At 43.2% G+C, this 26,867-nt stretch overlaps 1 protein-coding gene and 1 long non-coding RNA gene across 5 annotated transcripts in view; one reads left to right on the top strand and one right to left on the bottom strand.

Moving 5' to 3' along the window:
• The window catches only part of SETBP1 (SET binding protein 1), a 535,593-nt gene that overhangs the window by 27,057 nt on the left and 481,669 nt on the right, over positions 1-26,867 (top strand). For all 3 annotated transcript variants that reach the window (XM_029580975.1, XM_029580956.1, XM_029580966.1), the window contains exon 2: positions 9,194-9,843. In XM_029580975.1, the coding sequence (XP_029436835.1) occupies positions 9,355-9,843 (489 nt within the window). In that variant the 5' untranslated portion in view covers positions 9,194-9,354. The remainder of the gene's footprint in view (positions 1-9,193; positions 9,844-26,867) is intronic.
• The window catches only part of LOC115078217, a 33,396-nt gene continuing 21,876 nt past the window's right edge, over positions 15,348-26,867 (bottom strand). For both annotated transcript variants that reach the window (XR_003853089.1, XR_003853088.1), the window contains exon 3: positions 15,348-15,620. This is a non-coding gene — a long non-coding RNA (uncharacterized LOC115078217). The remainder of the gene's footprint in view (positions 15,621-26,867) is intronic.

Here is a 26,867-nt window from a genome sequence, read left to right as displayed (position 1 = left end):
GAAGAGAATTTAAGGTGCGTCCACGTGCAGTTGGAGCAGGTCGTAGAAGCGGTGGGCTGAGACTCCCGGGACTCGGAGGTCAGCAGGCTGAAGTCGAGGCTTCCAGCCTCAGGGGGTGCCCAGAGGGGTTCAGGTTGAAAAGATCCTAGAATTGGAGGACGGAAAGGTTTTCAAGGAGATAGGAGAGTCCCTTAGTCAACTTGGATATTTTTCTCAGCCTCTGGGAAGGCCACAGCTTGGGGGAGGAGGACTCTCCGGTGCTACATTTGGTGTCCTAAAGGAGTAAGGGGCCTTGTTGGAGTTAGGCTGGAAAACCCCTCTGAAAAGTGGTCAGCTTTGAAGTAAAGAGAACTGTGAGTAGAATTTGTGAAGTTCTTGGTGACTGGAAATGAGAAGCTGTTTTTTTGTTTGTTTTTTTTAAGTGCTGGATTTTGACTGTTGCAGTTTTGTTCCCATCTTTATTCTGCTCTGACTGGACTTTGATTTTTGGACTTCTTAAATAAATTCCGTTTTTCATTTGGAACAACACTTGGAGTGAGGACTATGCTGTTTTCCCTGTTGGCTCCCATAGATTTTGTGCTGTTCCCCAGTGGAAGAATCCTGGTTCTGGGGGTGAAAAAAGTCTGTTTCCACCCCTGCAGCCACCAAAGGTGGCACCCTCCCAGGAGGGATGTATAGTGGTAAGGGCTGAGAAAGGCCTCGTACATGGTTTACACAACCCTACCTCTGAAAAGTAAATGCTCCGTCTCTGCACATAAAAATAATGGCAGTTCCAATAAGCTCCACCCATGGCAGGAATTCCCAGATTAAAGACAGGCCTGAAGACCACAATTTATTAATCAATCTATATGTAACCCGTTTTTTCCCTTCAAGGTCACCTTCTCTGGCCCAGATTCTAGATGCTCACATTGATCAGACTCTGACTTTCTTCACCTTTCTTCTGTCTTTCACCAGGAGTTTAACCAAGCTCTGATTTTTAATTTGAGAAAAATCACAAACAAACCTGGCAATCTTCTGTGAAATTCAGATATCTAGCATTGGTTGGCTTTCTGGAAGTGCGTAAAATGTGACTGCATGATACCTTTTCCTCAGATTTTTTTGCTGGGAATTTGTAATGGGTAGATGCATGTGTTGCATCTCTTACTTGTATCTAATTGTGTTGCTGGATTATTTTTACACAAAGGAAATGTAAAACAGTAGATGAAAGATCAGTGATAGATAGAAGGCTTTCATTAGTTTTCTTAGAGCCAATATGCACTTACATTAGAACTTTTACTATTCAGAAAACTAACCAAGACCTTTTGTGAAGTGCTTGCTGTTTGGGCAGATACCTTCCTGAGGGGAAGAAATGGACGTTTGCATGTTTTGATCTTATCAGTGATTACATTCTAGTGAAATTTCTAGCCATGAGCTTAAGGAACACCACCATAGTCTCTGTCATGCTCTGTTCTTCTAAACTTCCTGTCTGATTGGTTCTTCTCTTCTGTTTAGCTGACTGAAATCTATGATTCAGTCAAGAGGAAGTAAGGAATCGGCTACCCGTACAGGGAGAGAAGGAAGCTGGTGAGCCCATGAGGCTATCACTAGAATTTCCATTAGGAATGTGCATATATTGCTATCTGAATGGGAAAACACAATGAATGAGTCCATTTTTTGGGATAACCAAACTGAATGGGCACTGTCCTAGAAAAAAATCTGAATCCTTTTCAGCTCATTTGGTTTGGTCCCGTAAAGTCTATGGGGGAAATAAAGCAATGCATTTTTTTGTTCTTGAAGACAGACAGAATGGAGCTGGTTGGGGATGAGACAAGGGAGGAGCAGGACCAATCATGTTTCAGAAATTTGTCAACCAGCCTATCCTAGCTGCCAGCTGCATATCATGATCAGTGTTTTGCAAGAGAAAATGAAAGCATGATCAGTTTGAGTGACAATTTTACTCAGTCATTCCTTTCTTTGATCTTTGAGAGAGAGGGCAGAGTTTCTGAAGCTCCTTCCTTCAAAGCTTAGAGTGAAAGAAAAGATTATAAAAAAGATTTAGATTAATTTACAGCAATATGCTGTTGGAGTCATGTACTGACACTGTATCTAGCTGTGGTTGAGGATGCTACCTAGCAGGAGAAGGTCTGTAGTCACAGTATGCATCATCAGGGTAGGGCTACCAATACAGCTGACACCATTCTCTTTCCAAAAAAGATACAGACGGAGAGATTGCTTGTGTTATACCGTGATTGGAATGTTTGTGTACTACAGTGACTTAAAGGCAACCTCCTGTGTTATCTGTGTAAAAGAATCAGTGCGACAATGTTTAGATTCTTGTGTGTGACTCTTACACTAATTTTGACTTATTTTCTTAGTGTACAAAGTCACTCAACAAGCATCACACTATGGCGTATAAACATTGTAATACTGAAAGTCTCTACCCATTAGGGGGTCTGTTTTAATAAATGCCACCATGTTACTATCATCAAGAGTCAGACATGGGAAAGGAAAAAGGAAGGATATTCTTCCTTCAGAGAGACCTGGGGAAAGCACAAATAGCAACGGTGATGATGAAAGGCATAGGATGAGGATCAAGAGTCCTCCTACCAAGCCGAGACGGGGTATTTTTAAGTGGGGCAAAGCAGCTAGAGCTTCAGGGTTGGCTGAGAAGCTGGAGCAGCAGCATGTGAGGAAGGCATGGTGCAGCGGCAGAAAAAAGGCAGACTCAATCCAGGGTTACAGCAGCAGGGGGAATGCACTAGGAGGGTATCTGTTAACGAGCAGCAGGCAGACAGCCTAGCTGCTGTAGTAAGCAATCCTGCCAGGGCCAAGATTAACTTCCAGGAGCAGCAGGCAGTGAACAGTACGAGAGATGACCCTGATCCTTTTTCCTCCTGGTCCTCCCTCAACCTCAGCCCCAGTAGGAACACCCAAGATCCAAAGATCCCAAAAGATATCAAAAGTGTGGAGGCCCTTTAGTGTTGTGGAGGATGCATTCATTGTCAAAAGGCCATCAGCAGAGGAAAGGCAACGGACCATCTTTCAGGCAGCGATATGCACCATCCTTTGCAAAAACAACACCCATTATAGAATTGGCTGGAGGGAAGAGTCCGTGGACTCCATCATCCACTCACAGCAACAGCAGCAAGATTAGGAAAGCTACAGCAAAGGGAAAGTCCGCCTCCCAAGCTGAATCCCTTAGCCCCTTCTTCCACTGAGGCTGCCGGTCAGCAACCCCCTACCCCACTGTCAACAGCGTGCTACCATAAATCAGGTGGGGGTGGTGTTCTGCATCACTTTCCCAGAGCAAGAGGCAAGTAGTATCAAAGGTGGGAACGTGGACCATTAGGAAAATGATTGCCCTGGATGATCGGTCCCTGCAGGTGGTTTGAGAAAGTAGGATTTAAGCATCTGTAACACGACAAGCCCAAATTACGAAACACACTCCAGGACAGCAGGGGATGCCTACCCTGTATACTCGGTGCCATGCCCAGATGCAGGCACAGCTGGCCAGGGCAGAGGGGAGTAGCATCCATTTCACATCTGGACCAACCAGAACGCTGTGCACACCTGCCTGTCCTTGACAGCATCCTGTTGGCAGCTGGACAAGGCAAGGTCAGCAGCAGCTGTATTAGGAGTGGACTAGCAGGGAAATAGAGAGCCATGCTGCATATTCAGGTGGTGGATCAGAGCCCACAACTTAGCAGCAATAAGGGAGGTGATGAAGGCTGGAAACGTACGACTTTCTAGTTTACTGGTTACCGTCGGTGGCACAGGGGCAGTGTGTAATGCCACTGAGGGAACTGATAGAGAGGTGCAGGAAGATAGATGTGCTTTTTACTTGTAGCATGAAGGGTGGTCGGCAGCTCTCTGAGAAGCTGGAAGCAGTTGGGGCACCTGTGCTTATTTTAGGATGTAGATGCCAGATGGACTTTAACTAATGTGATGATGTAGAAATTAGTGGAGCAACAGACACCTCTTCCTGAGTTTTCTGTGGATGCCAAAATCGGCGTGGATCGCCCCCCCTGGGGCATTGGGATTAGTTACACGTGATGCAGACAGTATAAGTCCTGAAGCCCTTCGAAATGCCATGGAGGATTAGGCACCCTGGTAAATTCATCACTATAATCAGCACCCTGGAAGAGACGTTTCAGAACTTCTGGCAGGAAAAGGCGCTAGCATCAGAGGTGTCCATGCTCGTGGACTGTTGGCAGCCTCGCCTGAAATATTGGCTCAAACCCTCAATCCAACTGGATCCTTCCATGTTGGCCAACTTGTGTGAGCCATGGGTGAATGGGAGCATTGCCCTCCATTCTAGTATACTGGAAGGAGAAACTGGTGGCCTAGGTGCAAGAATGGGAAGCAGCAGAGGCAGGAGGCAGTGGGGGATGCAGCAGAGGAAAGAGCCGGCTCCCCGTGCATTGCACTCTCAGCGTCTGCAGCACCCTGAAAGCTATCGTTTCATCCCACTTTTTTTTTTCCATGATCCCGTCCTCACAGTCCAGAGCTCCAGTGGTTGGCAAGGGAGATCAGTATCCCCACCCCACGCAAAGGAGACCCCCCCCTGCACAAATTGTCACCCGGTAACTTGGAGAGCCCGTGGAAGGTCACGGCCAGAGACTCAATGGCACGCTGGGCACACAGTCTATGGGACAGACCTTGCCAAAGTTGCCTCGCATTTACTTTCCTGCCCATCAACCAGTGTGCCTCGTGAATGGGTATTCTCGGTGGCAGGGGGATAGCATGGATCCACGTCCTTCATGGCTGGCTCCAGAATTGGCTGAAAAGTTATTTTCCCTTAAGATAGACCTCTCTTTGCTGGGTTTCCCTGTAAGTCCATTTGAGTTATTCTCGGGGGAATTCTTCAGAGCGCAGAATATGCGCAGAATTCCAATTTTTTTTGTGCGGAAGTGGCAGTGGGCTGCGAGCAGAGCCTCTCCTACTCGCGGCATAGAACTGGTAGGGCCGGTGGCCGCGGGCGGAGCCTATCCTGCATGCGGCGAAGATGAAGACCTGGCAGGCCCGGCGGCTGTGAGCAGAGCCCATCTCACTCGCAGTGACGATGAAGATCTGGCACAGCCTAGGGCCGTGGTGAAGATGGTGACACGCTCAGCGGGATGAGAGGCCTGGTGAGAGAGAGTATGTGTGTGAGAGAGGGAATGTGTGTGTGTGTGTGTGTGTGTGTGTGTGTGAAAGAGGGAGCTTCTTTGAGAGGCCGCCGGTGTGTGGGAGTGGAGAGGGCTGAGGAGTAAAGATGGAGTGGAAGGGGTTGAGGCTAGAGGAGGAGGGGAGAGATAGTGGAAGGCAGAGGAGTTGGGGCTGAGAGGGCCAAGTGAAACGGGTCTGGGCAGGGAGTCGGGAGAGAGGGTGGAAGGGACACGCTTACAGTGAACTTCTAGGGAAATTCTGCTCAAAATATTTAAACTCTGCATCTTTGAGCAATAACTCTTCTTAAATTAAAATGCAATAAATGACTTGGAAACTGATATATACTGTGTTGCTTTGACCATTATAAAGTATGCAGAATTTAGCAGAATTTTAGTGCGCAGAATTCCCCCAGGAGCATCGAGTGGCAGGAGGACCGAGTGCCTGGCTACAGTGAATCGACTTTCACACTTATTGGCTTCAGCGTCTTGTTGTCTTATTGCAAGTTTTTTTTGGGGGGCCTGGCTGCCTCAGTGCCCAGCCTGCTGCTCCCTCTTCCATTTCAGCGCTTTAGTGCCTCGTTGCCGGTTGTTGCTCCTCCTGCCCTGCCTTTCTCCCGGTTATCCTGGGAGGGTTGGGCTCCTGAAAGAAAAAGGCAAAACCTTTTCCTCCCTTGCCCTTCACTGGTGCCGGGCGATCTTGGAGCCTTGCTGCTGCTGCTTGTGACGCTGAACGAGGCCTGTCCTGCTCGTCCGGCCCGGCCTCTCCCTTGCTTCAGAGCCTCGCCGTGCTGATTCCACGCCTCTCGTTGCCTCGCTCCGCGCTCTGTGCCATGGAGCGTTGATGCCACTCGTCCTCTCACTCAGTTTCTGGGGAGCTTAAGGCCACTTCTCGTGCTGCTTTAACCTCTCCCGCAGTGTCTCGGGCTGTTGATGCCAGTTTTACGACCATTGTATCCTCTTTTGGAGTCTTCCTGCCATTGTTGGCGCTCCTTTGCTCTTCTCGCGGAGCCTTAATGCGTTCCCTGCCACTGTTGCTGTTGCTCTGCCCCCTCTCACATGGTGCCTTGAGCTTTTCATGCCATTGTTATTGGGATCAGTTGCTTCTGGTTTTGCGCTATAAGATTGTTTATGCCATTGTTGTCGGCACCCTTTGCTTCTCTTTTGGTACCTTGGGGGAATTAATTCATCTGTTTGAGCTGCTTTGCCCCTTCCCCTCCGTGCCTTGTGGTGTTAAAGCCACAGTTGGTGGTGCCCATTTGCTCCTCTTGGTCTGTTCGTGCCACTGTTTGTGCTGTTTGCCTCTTTTTTTTTGTGACTTGAGGTGTTTATTCCACTGTTCTAGGCTGTTTTGGCCCTCTCTGGGGGTCCTGGGGTCTTCATGCCACCGGTTTGTTTCTTTCATGGAGCCTCAGGCCTCCTTGCCCCCGTTTTGGTGTCGTGAGTTGTGATACGGGGATTCTCGGTGCCTTTGGAGAGCGTTGCACGTGCTGCTGATGCTTGCCAGCAGGTTTCATAAAACTTGGATTGAAAACCTAACGTTAAGAGGTAATTTTTTTTACTTAACATTATGTGGAGGTAATTGGTTTTTTTTTTTTTAAATAAAAATGATGTTATATACTTTGTTCCTGCCTAGCATGCTCTCATTATAGATGGGCTATAAATATGGAAACAAATAAATAAATACAGTTGGGATGCATTGCTTATTCCGTTTACTTTCATGGAAACTACCGTTAACTAATGAGCTTCTGATCCAAACAGAGGAAAACAAATGAAACAGGAAACCAAACCAACGATTTTTTACGTACCTGTATCAGCTAGGATAAAAATAATATGCATGTGCGCTGTTTTGGTCCTTAATCGTGTGCATAGTGCATCTGCACAGGGCCGTATAGGAGCATTCACTGCATTCACACTAGGTGCAACACTAGATGCACAGCCTGATAAGCCTATGGCCACCCCTTACTTTTAAGGCTACGATTTGCTTTAAGGCTACCAGTCCAAAGAAGCCACTTGCTGTGCCACGGAGATCACCTACTTAATGTACCCAAATTCACCCCAACAGATCTAGTGCGTATTTGAGTCTGGGCCCAGAACTGGCTGGGAAGCAGCCCTGCCCAATTCTGGGTGCCTGAGCATTCCTTGCACACAGTGAGGCCCGATTTAGGTGAAAAGCACCGTATAAGTGCTATGGAATAGTATGGGATGGATTTATCATATTTAAGCTCTGTTTTTGCACCAGGGCAAAAGGAACTGCATTTGTCAGTAGGCTTCCTAGGCCTGTGCTTACGGTGGCAAGAGTCTGGGGGCAGCAGGCTGGCTGAGGATTTGCTGCCCCTCCGGTTATGCTGAATCTCACTAGAAGAGAATAGCCCTCCGTTTTCTGATCCAGACCCTCCCCCTCCCAGGCAGCATACAAGGAATGGAAAGTAAGGGGGGGTTAGCCTGGAGCAGAAACAGCAGAGCAAAGAAGAGCCGCTCTGCTCCCTAATCTAACCCCTTCCCTTCTGGCACTCAGGGAAAGGAGGGGACTGGAGCAAACCGAAGAAAGAGGGGATCGTTGTTTGGAGGTTAGCAGGGGCTGAATGGAGAGAGGCTGAGGGATGAGAGGGCATATGTCTATGTGAGAGAGAGGGGGAGGAGGGGTGCAGTGTGTGTGAGAGCGAAGAAATTGCTGCTGGGTGTGTGTGTGTGCGCCACATTGGGTGGGAGGTTAGAGAGGAGATGCAGGCAGGAGCAGGACCAGAGCAAGGCAGGGACATCTGCTTTCTCTTTCTCCCCACCCCCACCACAATTCAGATCCTCCTCGGATATTATTCTCCAGATCCTAGAACCTCCCTCACTTCTCCCCAAATCCTGGTCCCCCCCTTTTTCTGTCCTCTTCCCCCATTCCAGTTTCCTGATCATTCCCGTCTCCCACCCTCCATATCCCGAGACTCTATATTTTTATAATGTAAAATGAAAGATGGAAGCGTTTGTTAATGTGCTTCAGAATTTTTCTGCCACCGAGCTGCTGCCTTCGACCTTCTACTATCTGTGGGATGGGAGGAGAAAAGATGACAGCAGCAACAGTGCCCAGAGTGGCAAAATCCCTCTGAGTTGCATATTCTTGCAGGTTTACCAGTTTCACGACTGTAGATTGCAGCTGGGCCTGATCTATTGAGTTAGCGCAGTTGACTCAGTGGACGTTTTTATGTCGGGAGTCCGCTCCCAAGACAGCTGTGATTTATGACAGATTTGCAGCTTTATTAAGAAGTGCCTCGAAACCTGTTTTTTTTTTCCAACCGGGTTAATATCTTGAGTTGATTATAAACTTTTTTGTTTTGTGTACTCATGATTACACCATTTGATTATGTTTGTTTTATTTATAATTAATGTATTTTATATTATCGTATTATTGAAACATTTTGTACGTCACCTAGGGGCTTTTTTGGATGGGAAAGCATGTGAGAAATAAAGCGGCTGCTGCTGATGGCACAGACATTTTTGGTGTACACTTTTTTTGGGTTGTTCCAACAGCGTGTGTCCACCCGTCAAAGTGTTCATTGAAGGAATGATAGAAGGCTGAGCTTCGCATCTTGTGTATGTTTTGTTTTTTTTTTTTGGAATGCATTCGCTGTGCACCTCAGTAAGGAGATTAAGAGCCATAGAATAAAAACAAAGTTGATTGACATGGGTGAAAACAGAGGGCCATTATTAATGGCATCAGAAGCTGTGGCACAAGGCAAGGTGAGGTGTGGTCCCTGCATACAATAGGTGTAGCCCTCTCCGTGCAGCAGGAGGTATGCAGGCGGCTCCTGGTAGCCTATGATCATTTTCCCTGCTGATCCCGATTGGTGCCGTCCTGCCCATTGCTTTTGGAATTTCAGCATTTGTAGCATAAGTTGCGCCCGCTAACCTCTGTTCCTCCAGCCTGCTGGCACCGAGTGTAAGGCTGCAGGAGCAGATCCTTCGAGATCTTTCTTTGCCACGCGTGCATTCACCTTTCTCGTGAGTACTCGTGCTCTGATCTTGGAATGTCTGTGATTCTGATGGCTCCTGATGCTGTTTTTTCTCTTTCTTTTCCGCAGTTGCAGATTTCGTTACTCTTGGATTCTTCACTGTGTTTGGACGGTTGGAAGTCTAAAGTCCCTCACTCTTCCACCCTTGGGATTTTATTAGTTTTCTCTTTTTTTTTTTTTCTTTTTTTACCCCCTTTCCTTACAAACATTGAGTGGATTTTTAGATTGTGATGGAGACGAGGGAAACCCTTGCCAGCTCCCGGCAAAGGGGAACAGAAACTGATTTTCTTCCAGCTGTTGCCTCCGTGAAGCCCCCAGCTGTTTCTGGCTGCTCAGGAGAAGCCTTGCTAACTGCTTCCGGATCAGCCAAGGGAGGGGCTTCAAGTGGAGAGCGCATGGAAGCAGAGGAAGAGGATGAAGTGGGCTCTGGGAGAGACGTGGATTCCAACTCTAATGCGGACAGCGAGAAATGGGTGGCCGGCGATGGCTTGGAAGAGCAGGAGTTTTCCATCAAGGAAGCCAACTTCACGGAGGGGAGCCTTAAGCTGAAGATCCAGACGACCAAGAGGGCCAAGAAGCCTCCTAAGAACCTGGAGAACTATATTTGTCCGCCAGAGATCAAAATAACTATCAAGCAACCTGGAGAGCAGAAGCTCTCCAGGTGTGGGAAAAATAGCAAAGCAGCAAAGGAGGAAGACCGAGCTCACTCCAAGAAAAAGGTAAGGAACGGAGAAATACCCTAAGTTAATCCTGTGTATTCAGACTCTGTGCTAGGTGCCGTGACCTGATGATAAGAGGTGATGTCCCTTTTATGCAGTGTTGTATAATATTACCATGTTACCGTAGCGTTTCCATATCGAAGCTATATTATCCACCTGGACTGTGCATCATAGTGTGTCTTCTTCAAACTTTAAGGTAGAATATGGACATTACAACCCTGGTTCAGAGAAGTGCAGCTGTATTTCCTTGTTCCAGCTAGTGAAGATTAAGCACTTTAAGGTGATCACATAGCTACCAGCATGATCTGAGCAAGCTTTTTTTTTTCCTAATTGCTCTCCCAAAGCATTGTGGGAATTTAAAATGCTTTGCCCCTGACAGACGCACCGAAATGCAGGCTACATAATGCCTTGACAAAAAAAAGCTAAACAAATATACCATATCTCTCTGCAGGATTTGAAAAGTGGTTTATATGCTGCAGATATTCTGAATGGGAAATCCTTAGCCCCTGCAGTGTTTTTTGCCTCATAAAATGTGACCAGATAATGAGTGAAACAGTCCCAGCTTGTTAAAGGCCGGGTCAGCAGTGGTCTCATTTTTTTCTTTTCTTTTTTTTCCCTGATTATTCACAATTCCCTTAACAGTGACTAAAGTTGTCCTGAAATGTTTGCCACACAAGTCAGAGACCGTGGTGCATTCTCTGGGCCGGGGAAGGTTAGTGTTAAACCAGCTTTGCACAAAGGTGTCAGATGTTTGGTTAAGAGTGACCTTCAAACAATTTCTAGATTCCTTCTGTATAGGGCAAAGGGCCAATGCTAGGCAGGGCAGCTCAGCAGTTTCCCAATACAGTCTGCAGCTGCAGTGTTAAACTGGCGAGCGTTGCCTCAGCAAAACACGGCGGAGTCGGCCTGCTAGGCCTCTCCCTGCCTCCTCCTACCTAGTTACAAAGCATTCAGTTGGAATATCATATTTAACTGAAAGATCTACACTGAGCACTGACTTTTCAGTATTCACTAAATAGTAACCTGCTAATTAATTACCTCACCGAACGCATATCGTTATAAAATATGTTGATAACAGGGCATGGCAGAACAAGCAAATGGAAAGGATGCACGGCTCAGACAATGAAAGCAGCTTATTATTCACTGCATTGCCTGACCCCGGTGAGCACAGACTGTGCCAGCTTCCGGCACTTGTTGTGTAGCTAATCATGCAAAAAAAAAGATGTCATCCAAACCCAGCATGCCTGTGGAAGGCTTCGGCTTCACCTTGCTGGAAGAGACTCTCCACATAGACACTGATCTGTTTAACTCAGAACGGATAGAAATAGGGGCACGAGTATCGCTGGCAAGCTGAAGGATTCAAAAAAAAAAAAAAAAAAAAGCTATTTTTCTTTTTTCAGAATCCAAATCAGCTGTCGCCTGTGTCTTACTGTTTGGCTCTCTCAGATGCGCATGCTCCCTAGGATCCTCGTGCGTTCCCATTTCCTTTATTGAACGCCGACATCTGTGTTTGGATAAGAGTTGAATCTGTTAAAATTCTAGCGTACTAATGCCAGGAATCAGAGTGGTGATTAACGAGACGTTGTCTCCTCCTTTTGGGTGTCCTAGGGCCGTTTATAGCCGATCTCCCTATCTTCAACTTTAGCTAGATATTAAGTATGCAGTTAGGTTATGTTTGCTAATTGCATAAACACCCTACCATTGATTTAATAACAAGAAAACTAATTAAACCGCCTAAAACAGAGAGGCAGCCTGCTGCTTACTGAAAAAGAGTTGAAGCCAGAGGAATGGAAAACTATTCCTGATTCACACGAGTCTATAATTTTCTAGGACTGAAGCAATAATATTAGTTGTCTTCTATTGTACGCCACTTTGTTCAATATTTACTGCCAGTTTAAATGTCAACCAGCAGCTAGCAAGGCATGATGGCTAGTCTAAGTTGATTCTTCTCTGTAGAAATAGCCGACACGTCTGGGACTAGAAAAGTGCCTTGAATTTCATAGAAGCAGAAAACATGATGGCAGATGACAATTTCAAGGACGCATTGCCCCTTCCTCTTGCAAGCCCACCCACCCTGTGTGGTCTCTGGCTTTGCCTCTGCAGACAACTTAATTTGCATTTAGGGCACCCAAATTATTTTTTACTAGGAGAGAACAAATAGCAACGGATTATTTTATTTATTTATTTTTTTAACCAAGCGTAGGCTGACATAAGACTCGATATGTGGGCTGATATCTCTGCTGTGTTAGAGAAGGTGCCCCACAGTCCAGTGTTTCCCAAGCCTCTCCTGGAGGCACACCTAGCCAGTCGGGTTTTCAGGATTGCCGCAATGAATATGCATGAGATAGATCTGCATAACCCGGGGTCTCCGATGTAGGCAAATCTATCTTATGCATATTGATTATGGATATCCTGAAAACACGACTGGCTAGGTGTGCCTTCAGGAGAGGATTGGGAAACAGTGCCATAGAAACTGTCTGCTCCACCTAGGGCTGATTTGACCCATATACATGCACACCATTTGTGCTGGTCCTGGAAGCCTCTTCCCTGAATATGTGCCCTGCCCCTGGAGCCGCATTAGCTCCAGCTCGGATACCTGCGTCAGCAGCACAGTCCCAGTGCTATTCTTTTCGCTGACTGCATTTGTAGTGCCTCCTGAATCTTTTTCTGGCTTTTCTGAAATGTTTCTCTTCCTGTACCCATGCCCCATCTTATACTGTACCTAAACATCTACCTTAAACATTTTTCACACACTTCTCTTTTTCATTAAGTCTTGCATTTTTGATCAGCTGAAGCCTTTTTAAAGGGCCAGTTTCACTTTTCTCTGCCACTTGGGAGACTTTCCTTTTAACAAACACTTCTCCTGCTGCAAATGGACCTTAGTAAGGGCTGTAACCTAGAAATAATCTTGTTTTCCTTTCTTGGATCTTTTTGTACTTTCTTGCCCTTTTATATGGGTCATAGCTTTTACGTAGGTGCCTTAAATTTTCAGACTGTACTTTTCTCATGTCAGCCAGTGGCATAGCAAGGGTCTGCAGTGCCCGGGTGCCAATACATTGGTTTTGCCTGCCCCGCGCTCCTCCCCCCCTTCCCAGCACCACCACCACCACCATCCTCCTCCTCCTTGTAGAAATGCTTAGTAAAAATGGCTATTTACAATGCCTCATGCATTCCAATCCATGTATATGTTTAGCTCTTTAATAAATATGTGACTTTATAATGCTTAATCCATGCCTGATCCAGAGCCAATTGTAAAGATAGTTCTGGAGCTCCCAATCAGTTTCAGGATTCAGGTTTCTGTAATCCAATTTAGACACTTTAAAGTCCCATAAGGCATACCTTTGTCCAGATGAGTACAATGTACGCCTTACTTCCCAGTCCCTCCTCACTGCCCTTGTTGATAACTGAAGGGTATCTCTCCATTCCATTCCTCTCTTCACTATCTAGTTGATAGTATAGTGGTTTACACCGGAAGCGTGCCATTGATCTTCTCTGAAGTTCAGCTTCTTGTCCTCCAAGGAATGAATGAGGATTCATTCCTTTAAATGAGAAACTTCTACTCTCTATATGATAACATTCTCTGAATCCTTGGGTCCCAAAGGAAACTCAGATGAATGGATAAAACATTTTCTAGAAATTATCCAGAATGAGAAAAGAAGAGTAGATAAAACGTCTTCCTTCAAACAGAAACGTTAAAACCTGGATTCTCTAAGAGGACAAAAAGTATCTTGTCTTCTGTAACAAAGTTTTTTGCAAGAAAACCAAATGTCCTTTTCTCAAAGAAAGGGCTACTCAAAATCCACACCCACAAATGTTGCCTTGGGTTTTGATAGGCAAGGATTCCACCATTACTTTCTCCCACATAGGGGAGATAAAACCCAACCATCTATGTATTACTTCAACTCCCTCTGACTGAAATGGGACAAGATCCTTTAGGTTCTCTATACTGGCCCCCCCCCCAATGTACCTCACAATGTCAAACAACACAGTACATCAAGGGCAAAGTCATACATAACATTTTAGGAGATCAATCAAATACCATTATTACTTTGGTTCAGTGCTCAAACCAAATAGAATCTGCACTGGAACAGGCATTCTAAATCTCGGGCCTTGCTCTGTCCTAGACAGAAATTAAAGTTAAGTGACATAATACCACCATATTGTACATTATACATGTAAAAATATTCAAGGAACAGAAACCATGTTAAATCCGTTTCAATGATATTCCTCTGAAATACATTCTAACAGATCTCCTCGCCTGCACTTGGGGGAGGTACTTACAATCACTGGTCCTACATATATGATCCCTGGTCAATGTATAGCTCAAACCTTTCCTCGTCTGTGCCAGCCAGCTCCAAAGTGGAATCACAAAACAAATGCAATAGGGAACAGCTATGCAGCTCTCACCTCTTGCCTCCAGGCTCCACAGGTGGAATGCACTGGAGAATATGTCAACATTATATAACCATCTTCTGATGCAGGCTCACTACAAAGTTATGTAAGAGCCGTCTCACAGCTCAGCAATGTGGGACTATGTCACCATTACCTGGAACAATGAAAACGAGGGAATTTATTTTTGACATAATACAACTACATCTTGGCTCTGGTTCTACCAAAACTAAACTAAGAGAACTTAGTACATTCACACTGCTCCCACAACTCCACTTAGTAGAATTGAAAAAAAGGTTAACTATGAAATCTTAAACACCATTGTTCTCCCTTCCTTATTCGCCTAACATAATATGCTAATACCTTTGAAAAGCTAATACTAAATATTTCTCCCAATAAAGGTGAAAAAAGTGTATCTGAAATGGATAGTACTGTTCCCTGTCAAGGCCAGTAACAGGTATCTGAGGTCCTTCTTCCATCTCATCTGTAAACAAGAAGAAAAAATTCCAAAATTAATACAGCAACATCACATAAATTTCATTCCCTCGTCTATATTGGGGTCTACCAAAATGGATAGAAATTACCTTTTCCATATTATTCCAAAGAGGTCCACTTCCTCTCCTACTCTCTTGTCACTGAGTCTCGTGACACCCCTATGTCCGTCTCTTTTCATAACACTTTGTTGCTCTTGCATTTGAGGTACTGTCCATTTATGGTAAGCATGCTTCTCCATCACACTTTTGCATAGAGGTGGACATCAAATGATCTTGCACTTAACTCAACATTTCATGAATATTATAATTCATTCCCACTTTTCTTTAATCAGATGAAAAGCCACTCTATACCCCCATCTGAAAGTACTGCTCCAGTAACTCATACTTGCCTAGGCTAATACTTCTACATGTCTCTTACAGTAGCATTCTGTAGTCTTCTTCTGACACACTGACCTCACCTGCCCTCTGGAAAAAAGGTACAATTTAAAGTCACAGCTGTATAAAAACATTAGTTGGTCAGGAACTAGACCAGTCTGCAGCATCGTTCGAAATGCCTCTGAGATGAAAGGGAATTAATGAGAAAATAGAACTGAACCAATGTTATATTGGAATACCATTTTTTAAATTTTTATAAATTTTTATAGTAGGATTTTTAAAATTGTTTTCCACAATCCATAACAATATAAATATTGTGATGCATCACTCATTGCAAAAGTACACTATCCACCTTAATATCTAAGGCAACATATAATTTAAAAGAAACATAGTTCAACACTAAGGCATCAAATCTGTCATCATAACGAAATGTCACAAATTGGGATGAATGTCCAGGACATCTTCATTATTTCCAGGTTTCTTGACAGCCAGGTCATCTTGTTGACAGTAGAGTCACATCTGAGAAAAAAGAAAGTCAATTTAATCTCTTAGGATTTCCATCTGCATAGAACCTATAGTTGGTTATTGGCTCCTATATACAGATCTGAAAGAAAACATACACATGCACACACACCCACACAAACAGGAAAATGTGGTACAGTCAAAATAAAAAAAAGAATTATTTCAATAGGTCCAGTCCTTCAGGTAGGATTTCACTTAACAGGCCATATAATGTGCGGTACTAGGGTTGCTCACAGAAGTCCCATTAGGTAGAATTTTTTCTTCTGAGGCGTACTTCCTGGCCCTGCTAGGTAATATATATATATATATATATATTACACAATATTTATGTATTTTACATCCATATTTCATGTCCTTCACTCTAAACTCCAACACTTTCTCTTTGAATGAGAAACTCCTACTCTCAATTAGGATTCCATTCTCTGAGTCCCTGGCTCCCAAAGGGAACTCACATGAATAAGGACCCTGTGGCATTGAAATTGTGACTTTGTGAAGAAAACTGTGTTTTTTACTGTTTTAAGATATTTCACTGTGATTGGAATTAAAACTACAGTGTGTTAAGTACTGCAACATAGACCTTAGATAGCCAATGTTCTCACCACACAGGGGCATAATCAAAATCTGACTGAGAAGAAATAGTTGTGTGTTCCCCGAGGGAATTCAGATGAATGATAACAATAAAACCAGTTTCCAAAGATAACCCAGAAAGAGGAAAGAAGGGTGGATAGAACTTCTTCCAAACAAATGGGTTAAAAGCTAGATTCTCTGGGACAGTAACTTTCAAACTGCCATGCAGATGCCCGTGCGCGCGCGTTTGCTGGCGCGCGCACATGGACACACCAATTTTATAACATGCGCGCAGAGTATTTTGGCATGGTTTTCGGAGTTTTTAGGCACATGACAATAGATATATAAAATTAAAAGAAAAGGTTTAGCAGCATAGAAACATAATTTTATTCATTCATTGGGAAACAGGCTCATAAGACTTAGGAATTGTTGGTCATTGTTTTGTAGATTGAGGGCAATTGATAGAAAAATACTTTTTTTTTTTTTTTTTGCTGGGGAGTCAATGTAATCATGATTCAAACAATTCAATATGAAGATTTTTTGGGCATGTATGATATTTTCTAAGATCAAAGTGTTGATATTTGTAGGTTTGTGCCTGATTCAGAACCCCATCTGGTCTGTGGTAGGTCAGGTGTGTTAATTTGTCCAACTTCCAGATGAGATGTGAGCAGTAGTTGCCAGGGGGAATCTGAGATGATGGGTCCTGAAATCCCAGGAAGATCATTAAATAATATGACTATACAGCAATGATATATTTTGGCCCTTGATTCAGTAAACCTTAGACTGTACCAATTGGGATCAAACTGAAATATAGACGACTGTGGAGTTTTTTTCAAACATTTCTGCACGCTCTTTTGAAGCTTAACTTGTATTTGAAAATGGCGGTTACAGTTTTGATGCAGAGTGTTTTTTGGCAGTGTAGGATTTAAATGCTTAGAATGTGAGAAAAAAGTGCTGTGGTGTATTAAAGCTCATGAGTTTTCCATTTTTTCACTCCTTCTATATAATATTTATTATTCTTTAAAAATTGCAAAACATTGTCCCTTTTTTTTTTTTTTTTTTATAATCACTATTGAGTTTATTTTTCCACTGACTCCATCATGTACTGTTCTTTCGATTTCAAGTGTCAGTGGGTGAGGTCCTGCATCTGCTTTTTTTCGGTTGATACTTTGAATGGTTTCCATAACCATTTCTTAAGAAGAATTATCTCAGCCACTGAAAAGAACACCACCGCTCCAGAAGGGTGATTTTTAGCCTTAGATTCTAAACCCTCTGGTTCGGGGACCTACTTACTGGATCTGATTGTGACCCATCTTGTGCTCAGATTTGGAAAGGTGAGTAACTAAATCTATGAATAATATTTTCTAAAGGACAAGAAGGCTTATGAGATCAGCGTGTGTGTGTGCGTGTCCTTCCATTTCCATCTACACTGCATTTTCAGGACTTGTCGTGGGGATCCTGAGAACCGACAGGGGTGGGACTTTTCCCATCCACATATATGCATAGACTGAGGAAGCATTGCATAAATGTGTCCTGGAGAGTAGGCTCCAGGTCGAACATCCTGCTGTTTTGTTTTGTTTTTTTGTTGTTCAGCCAAATCACATGGGCTCCGTGAAAGACAATTTTATGTCTTTATGACAAAATTGAACTGCAGTTATGTCCGTAAGACAAAACCAACAGCCATTTCACCACTGCACATAAATATGAAATCCTAATTGAAGACTCAAAGCATGGTCATAACAGTATCATCTACAATTCTTGCTCAGCTCACGATAGCTCTCCAAATCCCCCTTCAGTTAGTGGAATATCCTTCTTGCTGGGCAGACTGGATGGGCCATTTGCTGGGCAGACTGGATGGGCCGTTTGGTCTTCTTCTGCCGTCATTGCTATGTTTCTATGTTTCTATCATATGGTCCTCCTCATAGTACTGATGAAGGTGTCTTGCTGGCTGGTCCAGGCAAAGTTATGGCCATACCTGAAAAGGCATACATTATAACATAAAAATGGTTGGCTAAGTCAGCCTGGTAGCTCAATGGCATTTCTGTGTAGTGCGATAGGGAGCCCTGGATTTGATTCCTCATGCCTACCTGGATTGGGGATGCTAGAGAGGCAGCATTCACAGCCCTTGGTGGGAGGGAATCTCTGTCATCGCCCAATGACAACATTCAGGGCCTGGTTCATTACTAAGCCTTTTTTTCCCCCATAGACACAGAGTGGAGAAAGCCATCAGGCCCTAAGTGCCTAAATTCAAGTTCCAAACAGAGTTAAGATGAAATCAGACTGTCACCATCAACACTGGGCTAGATATAGGGGTGGGAGCTGGGGAGAATAACTATGCTGGCTCACAGTAGTGGCCAGTTACAGGACCCACCCTCTTCCTCGACAGTCATTACATGCCCTGTTATGGTAAACCCCATCAGCAATCTGAACTCTTCAATATTATTTATGAACCAATGCAAATAAACTTACATTTCTTCTCACTGGGGTTCGGAAGAGGATTTACTGAGGGACGTCTTCAGGGCCCTACTACTCTAATCAGAGAGCTACTTGCAAGAAGGGGGAAGTGTCTCTCATCCCTTCTGTGGGCACATGCCATCTCCATGGTCGGTCAGTCAGTCACTGAGATGGCTTGCGGTTTGAAGGAGCACAGTGTGGTCATTTGCACATTTCACCTCATGCCACAGATGGATGATTGGAGGTCTGTGTACCAAGGGGGTGCATGAATTCTGTTCTGCCTTCACCTTACTAGGAAGGCAAACATCTTTCTGCTAATTTCATATCTTTACTAAGTTCTCATTGAATCAAGGTCCTTAATCTTTAATTTTGATTGAGGTTTTATTAACATGGATACTGTAGTTTCAGTGCAAAAAGGTGATCATAAGTGAGAAAAAGAAACTGTTGCAATTTACGACCTTATTGTGCCATCAACTGGTATCAGACCCCACTCCAGAGTGGGGTGAGGGAAGAGAAGATACTGGAACTGGTGCTTACCAATGGGGACAATGTTTCTGATGTCATAGTGGATGATCATCTAGGATTCAGTGATCACCAGATGATGTTGTTCAGTATTAGAGCATAGGCGTTGATTGTTCATTCTAATGCAAGAGTCCTAGACTTCAGGAAAACTAACTTTATTAAAATGGGGGTGCACTTCAAGGAGTTGTTAGATGGATGGGAACATCTAGGGGAAGTAGAAGAGCAATGGAAAAAGCTAAAATTAGATATTTTAAGGGCAGCTGACCTTCTTTGCTGGGAAAATAAGTAAAAGTAAGCGGAAAAAGAAATAGCTAAACAGGTAAGGAACATAAGAACATGCCATACTGGGTCAGACCAAGGGTCCATCAAGCCCAGCATCCTGTTTCCAACAGTAGCCAATCCAGGCCATAAGAACCTGGCAAGTACCCAAAAACCAAGTCTATCCCATGGTACTGTTGTTAATAATAGCAGTGGCTATTCTCTAAGTCAACTTAATTAATAGCAGGTAATGGACTTCTCCTCCAAGAACTTATCCAATCCGTTTTTAAACACAGCTATATTAACTGCACTAACCTCATCCTCTGGCAACAAATTCCAGAGTTTAATTGTGCATTGAGTGAAAAAGAACTTTCTCCGATTAGTTTTAAATGTGCCACATGCTAACTTCATGGAGTGCCCCCTAGTCTTTCTATTATCTGAAAGAGTAAATAACCGATTCACATCTACCTGTTCTAGACCTCTCATGATTTTAAACACCTCTATAATATCCCCCCTCAGCCATCTCTTCTCCAAGCTGAAAAGTCCTAACCTCTTTAGTCTTTCCTCACAGGGGAGCTGTTCCATTCCCTTAATCATTTTGGTCGCCCTTCTCTGTACCTTCTCCATTGCAACTATATCTTTTTTGAGATGCGGTGACCAGAATTGTACACAGTATTAAAGGTGCGGTCTCACCATGGAGCGATACAGAGGCATTATGACATTTTCCATTTTATTCACCATTCTTTTTCTAATAATTCCCAACATTCTGTTTGTTTTTTTGACTGCTGCAGCACACTGAACCGATGAATTCAATGTGTTAACCACTATGAAGCCTAGATCTTTCTTGGGTGGTAGCTCCTAATATGGAACCTAACATTGTGTAACTATAGCATGGGTTATTTTTCCCTATATGGATCACCTTGCCCTTATCCACATTATTTATTTATATATTTATTTATTTAAAAATATTTCTATACCGTCTTTCACAAACAAAGTTTGACCAAAACATTAAATTTCATCTGCCATTTAGATGCCCAATTTTCCAGTCTCAGAAGGTCTTCCTGCAATTTATCACAATCTGCTTGTGATTTAACTACTCTGAACAATTTTGTATCATCTTCAAATTTGATTACCTCACTTGTATTTCTTTCCAGATCATTTATAAATATATTGAAAAGTACGGGTCCCAATACAGATTCCTGAGGCACTCCACTGCCCACCCCCTTCCACTTAGAAAATTGTCCATTTAATCCTATTCTTTGTTTCCTATCTTTTAGCCAGTTTGTAATCCACGAAAGGACATCGCCACCTATTCCATGACTTTTTACTTTTCCTAGAAGCCTCTCATGAGGAACGTTGTCAAACGCCTTCTGAATATCCAAGTACACTACATCTACCGGTTCACCTTTATCCACATGTTTATTAACTCCTTCAAAAAAGTGAAGCAGATTTGTGAGGTGAGGCAAGACTTGTCTTGGGTAAAGCCATGCTGACTTTGTTCCATTAAACCATGTCTATGTGTTCTGTGATTTTGATATTTAGAACACTTTCCACTATTTCTCCTGGCACTGAAGTCAGGCTAACTGGTCTGTAGTTTCCCGGATCACTCCTGGAGCCCTTTCTAATATTGGGATTACATTAGCCACTCTCCAGTTTTCAGGTACAATGGATGATTTTAATGATAGGTTACAAATTTTTACTAATAGGTCTGAAATTTCATTTTTTAGTTCCTTCAGAACCCTGGGGTGTATACCATCCGGTCCAGGTGATTTACTACTCTTCAGTTTGTCAGTCAGGCCTACCACATCTTCTAGGTTCACCGTGATTTGGTTCAGTCTATCTGAATTAGCACCCATGAAAACCTTCTCTGATACAGGTATCTCCCCAACATCCTCTTCAGCAAACACTGAAGCAAAAAAATCATTTAATCTTTCTGCGATGGCCTTATCTTCTCTGCCTCTTTATCCCCTCGATCATATACAGTCCAACTGACTCCCTCACAGGCTTTCTGCTTCTGATATATTTAAAAAAGTTTTTACTGTGAGTTTTTGCCTCTACGGCCAACTTCTTTTCAAATTCTCTCTTAGCCTGTCTTATCAATGTCTTACATTTAACTTGCCAATGCTTATGCATTATCCTATTTTCTTCTGTTGGATGCTTCTTCCAATTTTTGATTGAAGATCTTTTGGTTAAAATAGCTTCTTTCACCTCCCCTTTTAACCATGCCGGTGATCATTTTGCCTTCTTTTCACATTTTTTAATGTGTGGAATACATCTGGACTGTGCTTCTAGGATGGTATTTTTTAACATTGACCACACCTCTTGCACACTTTTTGCCTTTGTAGCTGCTCCTTTCAGTTTTTTTCTAACTATTTTTCTCATTTTATCAAAGTTTCCCTTTTGAAAGTTTATCACGAGAGCCATGGATTTACTTACTGTCCCTCTTCCAGTCATTAATTCAAATTTGATCATATTATGATCACTATTGCCAAGTGGCCCCACCACCGTTACCTCTCTCACCAAATCCTGTGCACCACTGAGAATTAGATCTAAAATGGCTCCCTCTCTCGTCGGTTCCTGAACCAATTGCTCCATAAAGCTGTCATTTATTCCATCTCTCTAGCATGTCCCGATGATACATTTACCCAGTCAGTATTGGAGTAATTGAAATCTTCCATTATTACCACACTACCAATTTGGTTAGCTTCCCTAATTAGGGTCTTTTAAATGTATTTACTTAGGTATACACTGCTCCTCGCTTATTTCTAGCTTCTGGCTATTTTTTTTTTTTAATATACAAACAAACACTCTAACTTCTGCTGCCTTACAGACTATTAAAAATAAACACACTACTGCTTATTAGCTGCCTGACTGACTATTTAAAAATACAAACAGTCTAACTTCAGTTTATTCCCTGCCTTATTGACTATTAAAAGCACAAACACACTAAAATTCCCAAAGAAAATCTTACTGATTCCTTTCAGGCACCAGCAAGATGATCCTCTCCTCTCAGTGCTCCCACTGGAAGAAAAGGTATTCACTGAGGAAGGACCAGGAGTAGGTCCATGTAAAGCGGACACAAATAGGATTGATATTGGGTTAACCCTCAAAACAATTTTCATAGCTAGATAAATTAAAATGGGGCAGGACAGGCTACATCTGAGGGTATTAGGGGAACTCCATCTCTTCTGGCTGGCCTTTTCAATGATTCTTTAGTCGGGAGTAGTTCTGGAGGACTGGAGACAGGCTTACAAATGTGATGGTAAGGAAGAGATTGGAAACTACAGTCCAGTTAGTCTGACCAATGTGGTGAGTAAATTAATTATATTACTTCTTTAACAAAGGTTAGTACAGAACCTGGAGTCCAGTGGATTACAAAATCTGAAGCAGCATGCTTTTACCAGCGCTAAGTCTTGTCAGATAAATCTCATCAATTTCTTTGACCAGATTGCTGGATTGGAGAGAGCGTTAAATGTAGTATAAGATTTCAGTAAGGTCTTTGACATGGTTCTGGATAAACTACTTATAAATCAACTGAGTAACCTTGGTATGGGCTCTAAAATGACTTACTTGTTTCGAAACTGGTTGAGTGGGAGGCAACAAAGAGTAGTGGTAAATGGAGTTCATTAGTGGTGTGTCACAGGGATTGTTCCTTGGACTGGTTCTTTTCAAACTTTTTGTTAGTGATTTTATGGAAGCACAATTGAGAAAGGTTTGTCTTTTGTGGATGATACCAAAACCTGCAAGAAGGTAGACACCCAAGAAGGTGTGAAAAACATGAGGCAGGATCTAGTGAAATTTGAGGAATGGTCTAGAGTCTGGCAATTAACATTTAATGCTAAAAAATGTGGGGTCATGCAGTTGGGCTGCAAAAGCCCAATGGAGTGGTATAGTCCAGTGGGTGATATTTTTCTAAACACGAAACAAGAGCAGGATCTATGGGTGATCGTATCTAATGATCTCTAGTTGGCCAAACAGGCAAATAAAGCAACGGCGAAAGCCAAAAAGATGCTTGGATGCATGGGGAGAGGAATGGTCCACAGAAAAAATGAGGTGACATTGCCCTTGTAGAAATCTCTGAGACCTCATTTGGAATACTGTGTACAATTCTGGAGATCGCACCTTTAAAAGAATATAAACTGGATGGAGTCGGTCCAGAAGGTGTTTACAAAAATCATTAGTGGTCTTCACTGTAAAGTGTTTTGGGTCAGACTTAAAGATTTAGACATGTATACCCTAGAGGAAAGGCAAGATATGGGAGATACGTTAGAGACAATTAAAATCTCCAAGGTATCGATGCATAGGAAGTGGGCCTCTTTCAAGGGAAGGAAGGCTCCGGAATGAAGGGTCATGTGATATAGGTAAAAGGGGGTAGACTTGGGAGTAATCTAAGGAAATATTTCTTTACAGAAAGGGTGGCAGGTGCATGGAACAGCTCCCAGTAAAGATGGTGGAGCATAGACAAGGACAATATCTGAATTCAAGAAAGCATGAGACAAGCACAGGGGATCTGAAGGAGTAGTAGGGATTGTAGAGCTGAGTAGATGGTGTGGATAAGCAGACTAGATAGGCCATATAGTCTTTTTCTGCTGTCATGTTTTTGTGTTTCTAATAGCATATTTCCTGGGTTCAGGTTAACTGGGAATTAATTCTGATGTTCACAGGAATTAGGACATGCAAGTTAAGAAATTTTGGTCTTCAGAGTAGACCTGTTCTCTGCTGATGTCACTTTTTGTTGCATTTTCCTCTAATTTAATTGGTTCAGAGTATGCAAGATATGTTTGAAGTCTAGGAAATGGTGAATATTATTACAAAATGTGTTTGTTAATACCTTTTCATCTGTCTAGGAGCACAAAACCATCTCTTTGGGTTCCTATGTATGCATTTAACAGTCTTTTTCCACGGCATGGCTTATTTTCCCATCAGGAAGCAATAGACAAATTCTTCCCTTTGGCTTTCTGCATGAGCTCATATTTGCCATTTTTAGAAAGTATGTGCTTTTCGTTTTCTCTTGATCTGTATCTGCAAGTGGTCTTTTTCTGCCATGCATTTCTTTCTTGTGTGTATACACTTTTTTCCTTGACTATTTGGCAGAAATTCTAACTCGTTGGTTCTTGAGCAAAAATTGTAGACCTTTTCTTGGCTTTTGTTTCACATTGCAGTACAATCGGAGTATTGTAGTTCAATTCTTTCCAAATGTTGATGAGGGGAAATGAAAAACAAAGACTGCAAGAGAGCATTCCCTGAGAAATGAAGCAGGTGGAGAAACTGTTGTGTGTGTGTGTGTGTGTATATATATATATATATATATATATATATATATACATACATACATATATTTTTTTAAAGAAAAACAGAAGCAGCTTTCTTCCTATTCTTAAATGGATTTAGACCAATGTTTCTCAACTAGTATGCCATGGCACATCGGTGTGCCCTCAGACCTGATCAGGTAAGAACTGGAAAAGTCACCACTGCCTGATACTCAGATCCAGACCAACGCCTGGGCTCTGCTCTCACTTCTTGCAGCAACAAGACACAGCAGTGGTGGCTCTTCAACTTGTCAGAGCTCCTTTGTGAGAACCTGTGTATTCCATGTATAACCTTTTCTTCCTAGCATGCGCCCTGGAGTATGGTAATTAATGGGCAGCATGCAGGGCATGGACGTCTGGGGTCCCACTTTGGGCAGCATGCACGGTGCACACAACACCCCCTCCTCTTCCCTGTTTGAGTCCTTCAAGCCTCTGTCTTATCCCCAAGGCTGAGCGAGACAGGGAAAACATGCACTGAGCACTGGATATAACTCACTTTGAGTGTTGGGAACAGCAGCAGCAGCAGTGAAGAAGGTTCGGCAACTGCATACAGCAGCCAAGGTAACTAACTGAGCCGGCTGCCTGCTCCTCACTGACTTCTCTCTTCTCTCATAGAGACATCATGACAACTTCATGTATCTTTGTCTTCCCTCTCTACTTTAAAATTTGGAAGAGAGGCTGTGTGGATTTCAGTGCTTGTATTTTTCTGTGACTACCTGCTCTGTGGACGTTGGTATTCCTTGCCACATTTTTGTGAGTGTAGGTGTACCTTGAGCATGAAAAGATTGAGACACTGATCTAGATGACTTACTAAAAGCTTGAGGGGGTGGTGGTGGAGTCACAGGAATAATAAATAAGAGGTAAGACCGCATCTCGGAAGAGATAGAGACAGGATGGAAGCGGTCTAGAGAAAGGCAACCAAAATGATGTGGGGTCTGCACAGAAAGACATACGAGACTGGCAGACCTAAATATATATACCCTGGAGGAGAGAAGAGACAGGGAAGACATGATTATAGACTTTACCCGAATGGTATTAACAAGACCCATGAATCAAACCATTTCAGATGGAAAGGAAGCTGTAGAACTAGGGATCATAGTATGAAGATCCAAAGGGATGGATTTAGGACCAACATTAGGAAATGTTTTTTCACAGATGTGTGGAATGCCCTCATGAAAGAGGTGATAAAGGACATGTGATAACTGAACCGAACCACGAAACGAAAAAAAAACCAAACCCCAAAACACATCTTTATGTACCCATGCACATGTGAGTAATAAGGGGGTGAAGCATGGCTGTTCTGGGCGGGACCAAGACTTACGTGCCTTACTCAGCATTTAAAAAAACAAAACAAACCCTGTAGCATGTGTATGCTAGATATCTGCATAACTTTACTGCTGCTCCTCATAAGGGAAAGTCTGTAGATCTCAAGTTTCAGGGCTTATAACACAGGGTGAGGGGTCCAGGTCAACTGGGCAGCGGGCAGGATGAAGAAGCAGAGGAGTCTGAAAGACCTCGCAATCAACTGGAGAAACTGGTGGACTAATTGGAAGACTGGGAATGTGCCTCGCACGAGCAGGTTTTAAAATTAGCTTGCATACGCTTATAAAAGCCAACATGGTCCTAATGAAGACACACGTGTTAGCTGTGCTCGAATAACTTCTTAAAATTAGGAGCATGCTTATGCGCGGTTGGTGCATTTTAAAACATACACGTGGAAGTGCATGCACGATTAAAAATCCCAGCGTATCCTTGCTCTTGTGCCGATACGTGTGTGTATGGGCGCACGAGCGCTCATTTTAAAATCAACTTTCTGACTGGGGGTAACCTGCACTGAGCTGTAGTTCCAACCCTTAATACCTTGCTGGGCAGACTGGATGACCCATTTGAGTCTTTATCTGCTGTAATTTACGACGACACATGGTTAGAGATCAGAGTTTATATCCAGAATGCCCTCGGTTCACATCCGACCTTTGTCAGTAACTTTAAACAAGTGCTCAGGCGCCCATACACGTGCGTAGGTGCACGCGAGCACATTTTCGCAGGAATGTTAAATCATCTGCGCAGTTGTGTGCATACTTCTTAAAATACTCCAGGCGCGCCTATGTGTGATCCGAATTTTAAGCGGCAGCAT

Source organism: Rhinatrema bivittatum, chromosome 1 (assembly GCF_901001135.1).
Source record: "Rhinatrema bivittatum chromosome 1, aRhiBiv1.1, whole genome shotgun sequence".
Lineage (NCBI taxonomy): Eukaryota > Metazoa > Chordata > Amphibia > Gymnophiona > Rhinatrematidae > Rhinatrema > Rhinatrema bivittatum.
This window is presented reverse-complemented; position numbering and strand designations above follow the sequence as displayed.